The sequence below is a fragment of the Culex quinquefasciatus genome, chromosome 1 (genome assembly GCF_015732765.1).
Source record: "Culex quinquefasciatus strain JHB chromosome 1, VPISU_Cqui_1.0_pri_paternal, whole genome shotgun sequence".
In the NCBI taxonomy this organism is placed as follows: domain Eukaryota; kingdom Metazoa; phylum Arthropoda; class Insecta; order Diptera; family Culicidae; genus Culex; species Culex quinquefasciatus.
Window position 1 is genome coordinate 82,123,671 of NC_051861.1, and position 12,735 is coordinate 82,136,405.

At 41.9% G+C, this 12,735-nt stretch overlaps 4 protein-coding genes across 4 annotated transcripts in view; 1 reads left to right on the forward strand and 3 right to left on the reverse strand.

Moving 5' to 3' along the window:
* The window catches only part of LOC6048951 (serine protease persephone), a 16,470-nt gene extending 14,394 nt beyond the window's left edge, over positions 1 to 2,076 (reverse strand). Inside the window, exon 1 of the mRNA XM_038258900.1 lies at positions 1,533 to 2,076. Within this exon, the coding sequence (XP_038114828.1) occupies positions 1,533 to 1,740 (208 nt within the window). The 5' untranslated portion in view covers positions 1,741 to 2,076. The remainder of the gene's footprint in view (positions 1 to 1,532) is intronic.
* A 321-nt stretch (positions 2,077 to 2,397) lies between these two features.
* On the reverse strand, positions 2,398 to 3,220 carry LOC119770520 (serine protease persephone-like; the record flags this gene model as incomplete). The annotated part of the gene is given in 5 exon segments (XM_038265540.1): positions 2,398 to 2,648; positions 2,650 to 2,834; positions 2,975 to 3,009; positions 3,011 to 3,131; positions 3,184 to 3,220. Coding segments are annotated over 5 exon segments (573 nt in total), but the record flags the coding sequence as incomplete, so codon positions are not given.
* Positions 3,221 to 3,230: 10 nt separating this feature from the next.
* LOC6048954 lies at positions 3,231 to 9,996 on the reverse strand. The gene is made up of 4 exons (XM_038265550.1): positions 9,419 to 9,996; positions 8,761 to 8,876; positions 6,561 to 6,729; positions 3,231 to 3,468 (listed from the first exon to the last, which is right to left on the reverse strand). The coding sequence occupies exons 2-4, from the start codon at positions 8,852 to 8,854 to the stop codon at positions 3,231 to 3,233; spliced, it is 501 nt and encodes a 166-aa protein (XP_038121478.1). The 5' UTR covers positions 8,855 to 8,876; positions 9,419 to 9,996.
* A 1,336-nt stretch (positions 9,997 to 11,332) lies between these two features.
* On the forward strand, positions 11,333 to 12,648 carry LOC6048949 (serine protease persephone). Its single transcript, XM_038249320.1, has 2 exons — positions 11,333 to 11,672; positions 11,759 to 12,648. The coding sequence occupies exon 2, from the start codon at positions 11,793 to 11,795 to the stop codon at positions 12,624 to 12,626; it is 834 nt and encodes a 277-aa protein (XP_038105248.1). The 5' UTR covers positions 11,333 to 11,672; positions 11,759 to 11,792; the 3' UTR covers positions 12,627 to 12,648.
* The last annotated feature ends 87 nt before the right edge of the window (positions 12,649 to 12,735 follow it).

Below are 12,735 nucleotides of genomic sequence, written 5' to 3' on the forward strand. Positions count from 1 at the left end.
AACAAGACCAATAGAAAATAGAAACCGTTCAATCAATCCAAGCATATCACTCACACCTACACTAATTTTTTTAACCTTCCCTCCCGATCCACTATATCTTCCGGTGGTGTTCATTTTTATGCAATACTAGTTCGGCCACTACCCTTTTTTCCACAAGAAACCGGACTTGGATTGACATGAGGCCGCGTCCCCCACCTTGCTCCGTAAAACGAAAACGAATATAATCAAAACACGTTTTCAAATTCAAATCCATTGTTTTATCACACGCCACAATTCGAGTTGTCCAAATTTCAACCAATCAGAGTGTAGGTCCAAAATAGGTTCAGCGATGTATCCAAAATACATTCAATAAGTCCAAAATGCATCCAAAAATGTTTTACTTGAAATGCTTAGTACAATGAACTGGTGAAATTATTTCAATTTTCAATAGTACACTTTGTTAAGCATAAATTAAGGCACAAAACAATCCTGAAACGAGCCAAATTAGTTAGACCGTTCCTGAGAACAATGCGAAATATGTTCACGCTTTGCATAGTAGGTCCAAAATAGGCCATATACCTAATTAATTTTAAAATTACATTAAAGCTTAACATCAAATTTTCAATTTATTATAAATTTACGATTTTAAATAGAATGATGAAAATTTGCGAATAATTCTATCCAATTCCACGATTCTCACTATGATAAAAAAAAATGCTTTCTTACCTTCTGTTGTGTAATGGTTGCTTATTTTCAATTTAAAGATATTTAATAAAGAAGAGTTGTAGGTTTGTAAACAAAGAGTGCCTGCTCACGCTAGAAGATGTTTACATCTGGCATGAAAGGGATACACTTTGTTTACAAACCCACAACGGCCCTTTGGCATTGTTTTGCTAGATTTAAAAGCATTTATCGAACGTCAAAATGTTAATGTACCAACAATAGATACACGATAGAAAAACATGTTGTTCTCCTAATATTCGATTCCTTTTTATTTTCCCTCTTAAAGTGTTCAACACTTTCTGCTATAGTAACGCCCATACAACTGTTTGATAAGACGTAGAATAACGGCGCAGGATATTCACTATGACATGATTTTTTAACGGCCACCGCGGGTTTCAAACTGGTGTCCACACAAGCAGAATTTTGTTACACCATCATAAATGTTCCGTTTTTCTACAAAACATTTAAAACTTGATTCCCAACCATACCCAATTCTGAACTCGTCAAGTTCTAGCTTGTAGCATTCTACCGCCGCGCATCCAAGCAAGCCCGCTCACTGCACCGCCACTCACCGACTCACTGCAAGACCTCAAAGGTTATCAACACCGCGGCAGAGCACTCTAGATCGCGGCGAAGAAGAATCGACAACGAAACAAACACAAGCAAAAACAGATCCGCGGCGGCGACGCAACGCCTACTCTGACACAAGAAGAACATAAGCGCAGCGATCGATTTGTATTACAAACAACCGGTCCCGCAAGACAAGGCCGGGATTCCTGCGCGTTCAGTCAAGCTGTGAAGACGGGGTTTTCCGTCCTTGGCGCCCTTACCGTACAGCTGGCCCCGTGCGGAAGCGATCATCAGCAACGCGTTGATGACGACGGCGCTCAGCGTCAACAGCTGGAAACGAGCGGGTTTCCCAAAGGTCATCATCATCGTTGTCATAGCCGTCTTCTTTCTTTTCTTTGGCAGAATCTTCGTCTGCTGATACGAAGAGCTGCGCAGAACTTGCGGTTGTAGTCGTAGCGACGTAAACATAGAGAGATGTCGCTACCCTTGAAGCTCTCTTCACGGTTAGATGGACAGTTTTTCGCGAACGGTTTGCCAAATTTCTTCCATGAACTGATACACGATCAGGTTACGTCACACCGATCTTCACGGGCACATTGCCCGTAACCCCGCTGATCGTCGGGACGGTGGTGGTTCCTCCGGTCCGGAACACCTCCCGCAGAAAAATGAGGTCGCTTATTGGGACGGCAGAAACAACAACACCCACTAAAATCACAAAAAATAACCGGCCGCGATCACCACTACGCGAACTGCCTGCGAACTGTGCGCTAAGAACCTCGGACGATCACTGAGCGGGTCGGTGATCGCAGCTGGTTTCCTCTCCAGTAATCCAGCAGATCCGTCGCCGGGAGATGAATGAGTGGTCAAGAGTTTGCGAGAGAGAAGATCATCAGGAATACGCGATCAACAGAGAGTGCGCGAGACTGAGAGTGGAGAAGATCTGCATATCAACGGAGAAGCGGTCAGTGGCGCATAACGCACCAGAACAGGTTTCTAGCTAGACATCAGGTTGATCAGCAGACAAGGCAATGACAATGACAACAGATGACGAGAAGTGGGTGGCGGTGAAGGCCTGTGAGTCAGGGCAGAGCAGAAACTGGTTAGGGTAAGAACATGACAAGTTCGTTCGTTTTTTTAAATTACTTTATTCATCCTAACTGTCCCGTCTTCCTCCTCCCCCATCATCGCCCCACCAGCGAGGCACTGTCCGGCCACACGATCGGTTCGAGCCAGTCCAGGTAGGCCGCCACCCGGGTGTAGATGCTGGCAGTTTCACCACAGCCCAGCCCGAACGAAGTCACGCCCACCAGGAAGAACCGACTGACCGCTTCGTCTAGGAAGTGCAGCGGTCCACCAGAATCTCCGTTGCACGAGTCCTGCCCTCCTGCCGGCGGCCGCCCCGGTCTCGATTCGGGATCCGATGGTGCAGTACTGCGCCGCGATGACCCCGTTGGCCAGTTTGGTCGATTGTGGGCCAATTGCGGTGCGGTATTCCTGGTCACACTGCTTGAGCGGTTCCGTGGTGAGGTTCACCTTGAGCAACACGTCCGATCGGGTTTCGGCTGGAAATGAACAAGAATTTAAGATTTTTTTAAAATAAATGCGTTAGCCATAACAAAAAAAATATTTGCAGCGGCTTGAAAACAACTCGAGCAACAATCTTGAAAGAAACATCTCTACGCGGTAGTCTTCAACTACTTACCTTCCGTAAGACCCCAACCGAGGCCACCAGCAATCGCGAGGTTGAAGATCCAGGCTGGTGAACAAACAGGCCGCGTTCACGTAATCATCGTATTTGAACGGTTGATCCACCTCGATCAACGCAATGTCGTTGTACTTGCCGGATGTGGTATGAACCTCTGGAAGAAATTACTAGCCTAATTCAGAGCTCAACACTAAAGCCCAACTCACCTTCAGCGTCGATTCCTGCATGTTGTCCAAATCGGGCTTAACCAGGTTTAAAATGCCCATCCGAATGAAGCCGTCAGCAGGAACCTCGGCGAAATCAAACTCGATCCGCAGCCCCATTCGTACTGGTCCGGCCCGGCTCCTCCGGCGGACGACTCATACCCCAGGGCAAAAACGGAACGTCCCTCTTCGGCTTCCTCACCTCCGACGATCAGAAAGGACAGCTTGGTCGAGTCGCGAAAGTGTTCGCACGCCTGCGTCGCCTTGCGGGAGTTTCGTGGCCCTAAGCTGAACGAGAAGAAGCGACTTTGTTGAAGTGGCAGAGATGTTTTGATGCAAAACGGGTCGAATTGACGTCAATTTGAGAATCGGGTTTGGGACCATACCGTGGAGGCTCATGATCACGAGAAATTTTAAGTTTTCTTGAATTTTATAGGTTCTAGTTTCGGAATTGATTTTTAAACACTCTGCCTCTTTTCCCATAATTTTCCCATGTGTATTATGAAGTTTGATTTAATGATTAAAAACGGTACAAACTGAACTGTCCCGAGCTAACCATAATAGGATGTGGCCACTCAATGGCCATTCCGGAATCGGTAACCAACTTGCCTTCGGAGGTAGGCAACTGCCCTTTGGATTTCTTCCGGGCCTGTCCCGGGATTATTGAGAAAATAATAGAAAATGTTAAATTAGGATGCAATTTTTGCCTTTCTCACCTCATTGAGGATAGACTATGAAATCACTCGAAAAAAGAACTTCTTAAGCATACCAATCTAGCATAGACCTCACCAATATACCTGTAATTTTCAGGGGTTCAGGGACTCGAGGTCAACGGGTAGCGGGGTAAATCGGGACACTAAGTTTTATGGTAAAAAAACTTCAAAAATCTTAAAAAGGATGTAACTTTGTGAAAATTCAATTTAATTTCAAAATTCAAAATGCATCTGAAAGGACTTGAAAAATACAACAAAATGCAAGCCAAAGCATCCCAATTGGTTAAATTTAAAAGGAATTATTGGCATTTTAGTGAAAATATGGCACAATTTTCAATTTCAAATAAAAATGTTACTGATATCAACTCTCGACCTGCAGCTTGTAGGGGATATCTGGGACTACCATCTGAGGCTGAGGACGCTTGGTATGCCCCATTGGACTTAAATATCCCGCAGACCACCTTCACGTATATATATATATCGACTCAGATTCAAATTTGTCTTTCGGAACTGGCTGGACTGATTTTTACTATGCAAGGAAATTTTAGAAAAATTCAATTGGATTATGGGTGTACCCATTTGACATAAAGTCTTTCGGCTTAATCCATTTTACCCATTGCTTCGCTATAAGAAAACTTTAAAGTACAATTGTCCTTCTTAGAAAAGGTAACTTCTTAAATTTAAGAAATTTCAAAGTTTTTTTTAATATTTAGAAATGTTTAGAATTTAGATATTTTAGATCGTTGACAAATTGGATCGAGAAAAGTTGATTTGACTAGAAAAATAGCGATCAAAATATAACGAAGGAGTGCAATAATTTCACGATACTAACGGTACATTCTGGGGATTGGGTTGTCACGATCTCTTGAGGATTTTATGTCATTCTGAAAGACACAATCCGATTATTGATACTGTTGGTTCAAAATTGCGAGTTCTATCAGAAAAAGCACGTTGATCTAGAAATCTGAAGAAATCCGGTTGTTTATCGTGAAAACTTAACAACAGCCTTAAGTGACTAACTAACTTTTGACAGGGTTGTTCGGTAACTTCGTTGTTTAACTGGGCTGCTTTTTAATGGTCTTTGATAACTGGGCCGTAGCCCAAAGTTAAAAGCAGACAAACGTCAAAAACCAAAACAAACCAAATGACCGAGGATGCAAAAATCATGTTCAAAAATAAAAACTTTGTTTAATTTCGTTACAACTAAAGAAATATGAAAAGAAAGCATTGTAAATAAATTTGAGCAACTTTTATTTTTATATTTCATCTGGAAATATTATGCATCGGTGGTCCCCTCGTTATTTTTTGTTCAGCCCAGTTAACGAGCAACATTCGGTAACTGGGCTACGTTCTCAGCCCAGTTACCGAACAACTACTGTATATGGGACATTTATGCGAATAGGGGCAATTTTAAAATGTCTTACTTTTAAAATAAATAATGTCCATAATTTGAAAATTAAATTATTATGTTAAGATGACATAGAAAATATGATCCAGCAAGTTTTATTATATATTAGGGTGTTTCATCCAAATAAAAAAGTTCTCAGAATCAGGCAAACCGAGGTTCCCTAGTAGATACCATAGGGACTCTCATGCCAAATCATTTGGTTGAGAATTGGCCTGTCCCATGGTTCAAGTGTACATGTAAATTACTATGGGATTTTTCTGCTTTTCGTTCAATCGTTCCTACAGGTCTGGGGACAACATGGATTCACTAGGAATAAAGACAGGTGTAAATGGTCCAAGAAAAATTCAGAAGAAATTAGGGTTGTCCATTCTGACCTCAAGGTGCGCATTGGACGAATTCCGGTGTTCAGAATCAACGATTCATTTTCAAATGTACGCATTGTCCTTAGTATGCTATGACGGCTATGAAAAACACGACGCCCCATGTCAGACGGTGAACACGTGGAGAAGCATCGATTGCATTATAATTACAAAATCATCATGTTACGTTATTTGAAATAGTTCAAATTGTTTAGGAACATCAAAGTTATAATTTTAGTACTTTAAAGTATGTTTCGAGCCAAAACTTGAGTAAATGCTCTGCCACGCTCACCGTCTGACATGGGGCGTCGTTATTTTCACCTAGCCATCATAGCATACTAAGGACAATGCGTACATTTAAAGGGTGAATCGTTGATTCTGGAGACACCGGACGTCGATCCAATGCGCACCTTGGGACAGAATGACAACCCTAATTCTTCTGAATTTGTTCATTGGACCATCCCCTACACACCTGTCTTTATTCTAGTGAATCCATGTTGTCCAGACCTGTAGGAACGATTGAACGAAAAGCAGAAAACTTCCATAGTTTACATGTAAACTTTGAACCGCTGGGGACAGGCTAATTCACAACCAAATGGGCTGATATTTGGCATGAGAGTTCCTATGGGTATCCTCTACTATTTGAAAATAAATTTGCCTGATTTGAGAAATTATGTTTGGATGAAACACCATTATATATACATATTTGTCAAATATCTGATCACTCTTGAAATAAGGTTAGTCAAAATATTGATTTGAATAGAAAATCCAAATTTTTAAGAGTCACCTTTTCCATCTCTGTTGGTGTTGCTTGTTCCTACCAGTTCAATATCCTCAGTTTGCATTCCATTCAAGTTCAAGCACTACCCTTACTCACTCGCTACAATCATCAATACTCACCTCGTCGGTGGGCAGCAGACGATTTCGTCGTTGCGGTTGAAGCCGCATCTGACCACGCTGCGGTACGGCACGAGCCGTTTCTGGATCACGTTTGTCACGAACCAGGCGCACTTGCCGCTGACGGTGCAAATTCCGGCGGAACCGTCACTCAGCTTGCACGGATCGTCCTCTGAAAATTGAGGGGCTCGTTTCAGATTGCTGGCACTCCACTTTGAAGCGAAATTTCTTGATAATTAATGCTACATTTTTATAGTTTAATTTTGGAGCATTGAATTGCTTTAGAAAAAAATCTTATTGATACATTCAAATGGAAACTACATAAATTGCTGTCAATCCGCATTATTGTATTATATACAGAATGTAAAATAAAATGCATGGGCTCTATGCACAATTTGTGATGCACTTTTTTGCAATTTGCAGATTTTTTCCAATAGCACCATGTGCATTGTATGACTTGGCGCTATTTATTTCATCAGTTATAGAACGAGGGGATAGTCCTCACGAAAAGAAACGTGAGGAAAGTGCTATTTAGTGAGAGTATAGTCCTCTCGCGTGTTCATTCTTTCATTGGAACAGTTCATCCTATTGAGTGGCTTATATGGACAAATGACTGCCTCATAGTCACCGAGCCATGGTGGCCCATACGGCAAAGGCACGGTGTAATATGCCGAAGGTCTAGGGTTCGAGTCTCGGTACCGGTACTTTTTTTTGATAGATGAACTTTTTTCGAAGATGAACCCATGAGTAAAGTACTCTCGGTAATTTCGGGATTTATCGTGCTCTTTATCCTCTCGTATGCCGATGTCCAGTTCTGGGTGTAGTAGAATTCGTTACAACCACAAGTAACAACATTCAATAAAAGAAAATAAAATCGATTGGGATTCCAACTATTAAATCGGTAAATAAATGAAAAAATGCATCATTCATGATGCCATATAAAAACCATATCTGGCAAATGTGTTATCTTAGGATCGTTATTTAGAGAATACCGAATGTTATATGCATTTATTTTTTATATTATTTCTTAAGTTTGTTAAGCGATTACCCCCTTGAGTTCACAGGTTTAAATTACAAATCAAAGTAGTCGCATTTTTACAAAGTCACGTCACCAACGATCTGTTTAATCGAGTTCTGTCAATAATTTCCCAAAAAATGTCTAAAATTCCGGTGGTTTCAAATTGCATCCGTAGAATGTGTTCCGAGGCAAAACCAGCTCCAACACCGCAGCCGCAAAGACGAGAGGGAGAGATCCTCAAGGATGACCCCTCGCTGAAGGGTTTCACGCGGTACTTTAACGCACAAACGATTCGAGGAAGAGCCAATGTGCGTGAATTTTAAGTTGAAAGTTTTGATTGTTTTTAAATATATTTTTTTATGTTTTGCAGGTTTCAAAAGCAACAATTTCCGCCATGGTGATAGGGTGGATCTATTTCAAATTCTTTAGAGAGGAGAAAAATCATGAATGAGTTTTTTTTTTAAATAAATAGATACGAAGTAAAAAACGATCGATAATCATATTGTTAGAATTTTAATACAGTCCATACTTGATTATCCGAATCCCTCGCCAACATTTCTTTACTTTTCAGATACACTCAACCCCCGGTGGTTGGTCACTTTTTCGTTTGACACTTTTTTAGTTTGTATCCCGTTGGTTGGTAAAAGTCAAACTAAAAAGTGACGAACTATCACTTTTACACGGTGCTCACGTACACTTTCAAAACAAACGTTTGGTAGTGTGTGTGAGCTCCGTAAAGATGGTGTCAAACAAAACTGACCCCGTTCGTTTGACAATTCAGTGTAATAAAAAAATATTAGAAAATAAAAACCTTCTAAATGCTCAAAAGTCACCTTTGGTTACATTAGCTTTGTCAATGGGCCATCCGGCCATCCCGTAGACATCAACAAACCTATCGTGAATATGGTATTGCTTATTCATATAAAATCTGATATAGTCATCAATACCACTAAAAGCGTTCAAACTTGACTGATTACAATCCATTTGTAGTCAGATACATGAAAATTAGGTTGCGTCAAAATTACATGACCTCATAGTTTATATTTTAAACTTGTGTTATACTATTTTTTCATTAAGCATTAATTTAAGGTAAGGCAGAAGATACTACATAGTTTGAATGCAAAAACTAATAGCCATAGGACAAACCCCCAAAGCAGTTACTAACAAAAAAATAACAAAACTTACCGTACAGCTCATCTCCTCCGGTGTAATCGAAACTGAGCGTAAATGTGACTAACCCAAAAACGACTGCAATCGTGGCAAATTGATTGTAGAACATTTTGATGAACGGTGCGAAATCCCTAATTGAAAGCGGAGAGGAAACACCGGCATTACACACTAGAAGAACGCTAAAGTAAATTTTCAAAACAACCAATGAGCCTTGTGTTTTCTATGCAGATAGGCCCTTTTGAATATTTAATCTAGAATGATGAATTCCAATCACTTGATTATTGATTGAGGCAATACAAGTTTATGTCACTGAAATTAATTTGTTTGAAATTTTACCGATTTCCGAACACTTGTAATAATAGTAAATTTTCTTAAATAATTTACTTCTATCATCATCAACGGTTAAACTAAACACAAATCCGGACAACAGAAAGCTAAGTGAGATCACTGACACTGTCGATAATAACAATTAAAAGCCACTAAGCACTCGAGCATCACTTGTAAACAGATCGCAAGAAAATTATGAATATTCATAATTTCCGAGCATGTCGCTGTCTTCCCTGAACAATTGCTGAGTAATGCAACCTTCCTTCCAGCTCAAATCACAACGCGACTGCTTCCTAAGCCCAACCTGTTGCAATTTCTTCAGGCTCTTCTCAGCAAGGTTATTTACCTTGTAACACACAAACAGTAGGCCAAACAAAACAGTTCTGGCGGTCAAGCGGTGTACCACGCCGGCTTTGATTTGTTACGGTTTTTGATCACTTCAAATGACGGCCCGACGGCTGCGGTCACTTGGATGCTGAAGGTAATCGCACGGTGACGACGTCGACGACGTATTGTGCAGATTTCATGACCTTCTCTTGGTTATTGCATTCGTTGATATCTACTGTCAAACCCTCTTTCCCCCAAAAGATGATCCGGAATAAGGCGGTTATGGTCGACGGCGGTTCTGGTCTGTTTCGTAGATTTTCCAGCGCGATTTACATACGCACTAAACCGGTTTTGCGAGCACCGTCCACGCGAAGATCAGTACCCTCAACTTGAGCGGCTATTTGTTTAACTTATCACACACCCTATTGTTGCAGTAACTATCGATCAGAGGATCGATCACTTGTAAAAGTTGATCATGTCACAAGTACTTCTGAAGAACCGACGGAAGACGTCGGTGAACCCGCGAAGAACCAGCGCTCGATATCCAGAAGTGATGCTTCCAGCTCAGATTACCGATCAGAACTGATCCCCAACGAAGATCTCATATCGGATCTCCAAGTTCAGAATGAACGCGAGGATCTCGGAGAACTTGCCCACTCGTTCGTTCGCTCGTGTCTCTCTTGTGGTAAATTTTGGGAGAGTGAGTTGATTTATAATAAATTCTAAAGAAAGCAGTAAATAAGCAATGGTAAATTATGAAGAATGCACCCAAACGAGGAAAACAACATTTTCTGACAAGGGTGTCGGTATATCTAGCAAAAAAAATATTCTAAAATGACATTGTAAATAAACAATTCATCCTGCTTACTCTAGTCAAATATTACAAACTGGAACAGCTTGTTTCAACCTGAAAATGAGCATTGGCGTCACATGGAGTTACAGAAAGCTGTCAATCGAACACGATGTATTGGATATCAGAAATCGTTCGTTTGGATGTAAGGAATAAAAAGCTTCATGTGACGTCATGATTCGAATTCCCGGATGCTTCGAAACCGGACAACTCATCTTGTTTTATCAATTATTTGAATATAAGTTTGCATAATAATTGTCAAAACTGTGTTATTTGATGAATTCTAACATCAACTTTCATTTTAAATTGGTTTGAACGCTGTAGTCAATGCTAAAACAATTAAATAAAATAAACATATGAGTTTACCAAAACAGAGAAAAATTTCACTGAAATATTTCAGAGGCGTGCGAAGCACCGGGAAGGTAAAGCAGAAAATTATGGTTTTGATTTCTTTAAATTCTAGTAAAATTCTATACAAAGTTTCGATTGTTTTGATGTTAACAGCTTATTTGAGACCTAAAGAATGCCAGTCACTAAAATTTCAATTCCAATATGTGCGATTAAAAAGAAAAAAAAAACGAGTGTCCGGAATTCGAAGCAAAAGAGTCCGGATTTCGAATCAGCTTCTTTAAATGTCCGGGATTCGAAGCACATCAAGTCATTTTAACTTTAAAAATTTTAAGAAAAATTGTTAGAAAAGACATGTTTTGCATGATTTCTCTTAAAATTATATGCTACTAAGTTAATTGACTGTTCTTTGATAATGCATACTAGTGAGTTCAATGAAATACAGTTATTTAAGTCCGATGTCCCACACACTAGCGCACTATCTGTTTTGCTGCACAGAACAAAATTTAACCTCACTTTTTTGTGCACGTACACGCTATACAGGCGCACTCTACCATATTTCGCTCGAAAATTGCGTACCACCCCAAATCACTCAAATCTTATTCTGAATACTCTCCGATCTTCAACGTGCCACAGCTTCCGCATGTTTGCAAAGAACTCTCCATTATCAGTGCTTCTTTCCTCTCAGCAGAGAGCGAGTTCCACTCATCTCCTTCGGCTATGTAGTCTGAGTTTGGTGATTCCATTAGTACGACCCTCGATACAGCAGAAGCCACAGTACCGCAGTTGTTGGTTACGAGAGAACAAGTTTTGTTTTGCTTCCGGAAGAGACGTTTGGCATCGACACTGACCTTGTGAGCGGATCTTTGCACCGTAAATCACCACTACTGAGCGCTGCAGCGTTTTTGGATTCAGCTCCAGAATGATCGAAGGAAGATTGTAGTGACACTTTGGACACAGAAGTTCGAGCGACTAGAGCAATAGTGTAAAATGGTGATCATCAATTGTATCGTTTGGCTTGGGGTGGCGATGTGGATGGTGCTGGCAGCTCCGGCGATCAACACCGATCGATACGGTAATGACATCATCTTCGTTGCCATCAGCGTCTGTAAGCGATCGCGGGTGAGAGAGCTATACAATTTTGTTATTCTTCTTCCGCAGAGGTGACAGCTGTCCTCTGGCGGATGGTGCCGGGATGGGTGTCTGCCGACACCACGCTTCCTGTCTATCGCTAAAGACTACCCCACAGAAGGACTGGGTGACGTGTTCGTTCGATCGCGATCAGCCAATCGTGTGCTGTCAGAACACCACCAACACAGTAGGAGGATCGGCAATTTCCAAGCTAGGTACGGTTCTCGTACAGCGATCATCCTCGATTGCCGAACGGATGTGCGACAGTTTCCCGCCGACTTCGGCTCTAACTAACCACATCTTCAACGGGATCGAGGCAGCCCTGAACGAATTCCCTCATATGGCGGCACTGGGATATCCCGCTAAAGGAGAAGAAACCCCGTTTCGCTGCGGAGCTAGTCTCATCTCGAGTCGCTTCCTTCTTACCGCTGCCCATTGTCTGAGTCCTCAGAAGCCTACCTACGCGCGACTTGGTGTGGTCAAACTGATCGATTACGACACCAATGATCCTCCCGTTGACGTCGTCATCGAGCAAACCTTCATCCACCCCAACTACACCGGTCGTCCTCTGAAGAATGACATCGCCCTACTTCTGCTGAACCGCACTATAACCGAGAATTTCCTCCACCCGGCCTGTCTTTTCACCAACTACACCGACCCGGACTCAGACACCTTCCTCACTATCGCCGGCTGGGGCAGTACCGATCCCAACGACGTCAGCACCTCCCCGATCCTTCTGAAAGCCAACGTAACCACCCTACTCCGAGATACCTGCAACAGCACCTTAGCCCAGAACAAATCCGGCCGGCGAAGTCCCAACGAGCTTCAGGAAAGTCAACTGTGCGCCCTGGGACGTAACGCCCAAAACGAAACCACCGGCGATACCCGGGTGCGGTGATTCCGTGGGCCGCTGAGCTGGTCGACGGGGTCGACCGCACAATTGTGTGCCAGCGAGCGTTCATTTATAACGTGTAACGCAAAATTCTAAATTTTTGACTCTCCTCATT

What these genes read in the sequence shown, in the direction of transcription:
- LOC6048949 (XM_038249320.1), top strand. Translation starts at nt 11,793, where the DNA reads ATGGGTGTCTGCCGACACCACGCTTCCTGTCTATCGCTAAAGACTACC.
- LOC6048954 (XM_038265550.1), bottom strand. Translation starts at nt 8,854, where the DNA reads ATGTTCTACAATCAATTTGCCACGATTGCAGTCGTTTTTGGGTTAGTC. An exon ending in CGGAGGAGATGAGCTGTACG is followed by an intron (nt 6,730 to 8,760) that starts GTAAGTTTTGTT and finishes CTCAATTTTCAG; the next exon opens with AGGACGATCCGTGCAAGCTG. An exon ending in GTCTGCTGCCCACCGACGAG is followed by an intron (nt 3,469 to 6,560) that starts GTGAGTATTGAT and finishes CTTCTCGTTCAG; the next exon opens with CTTAGGGCCACGAAACTCCC.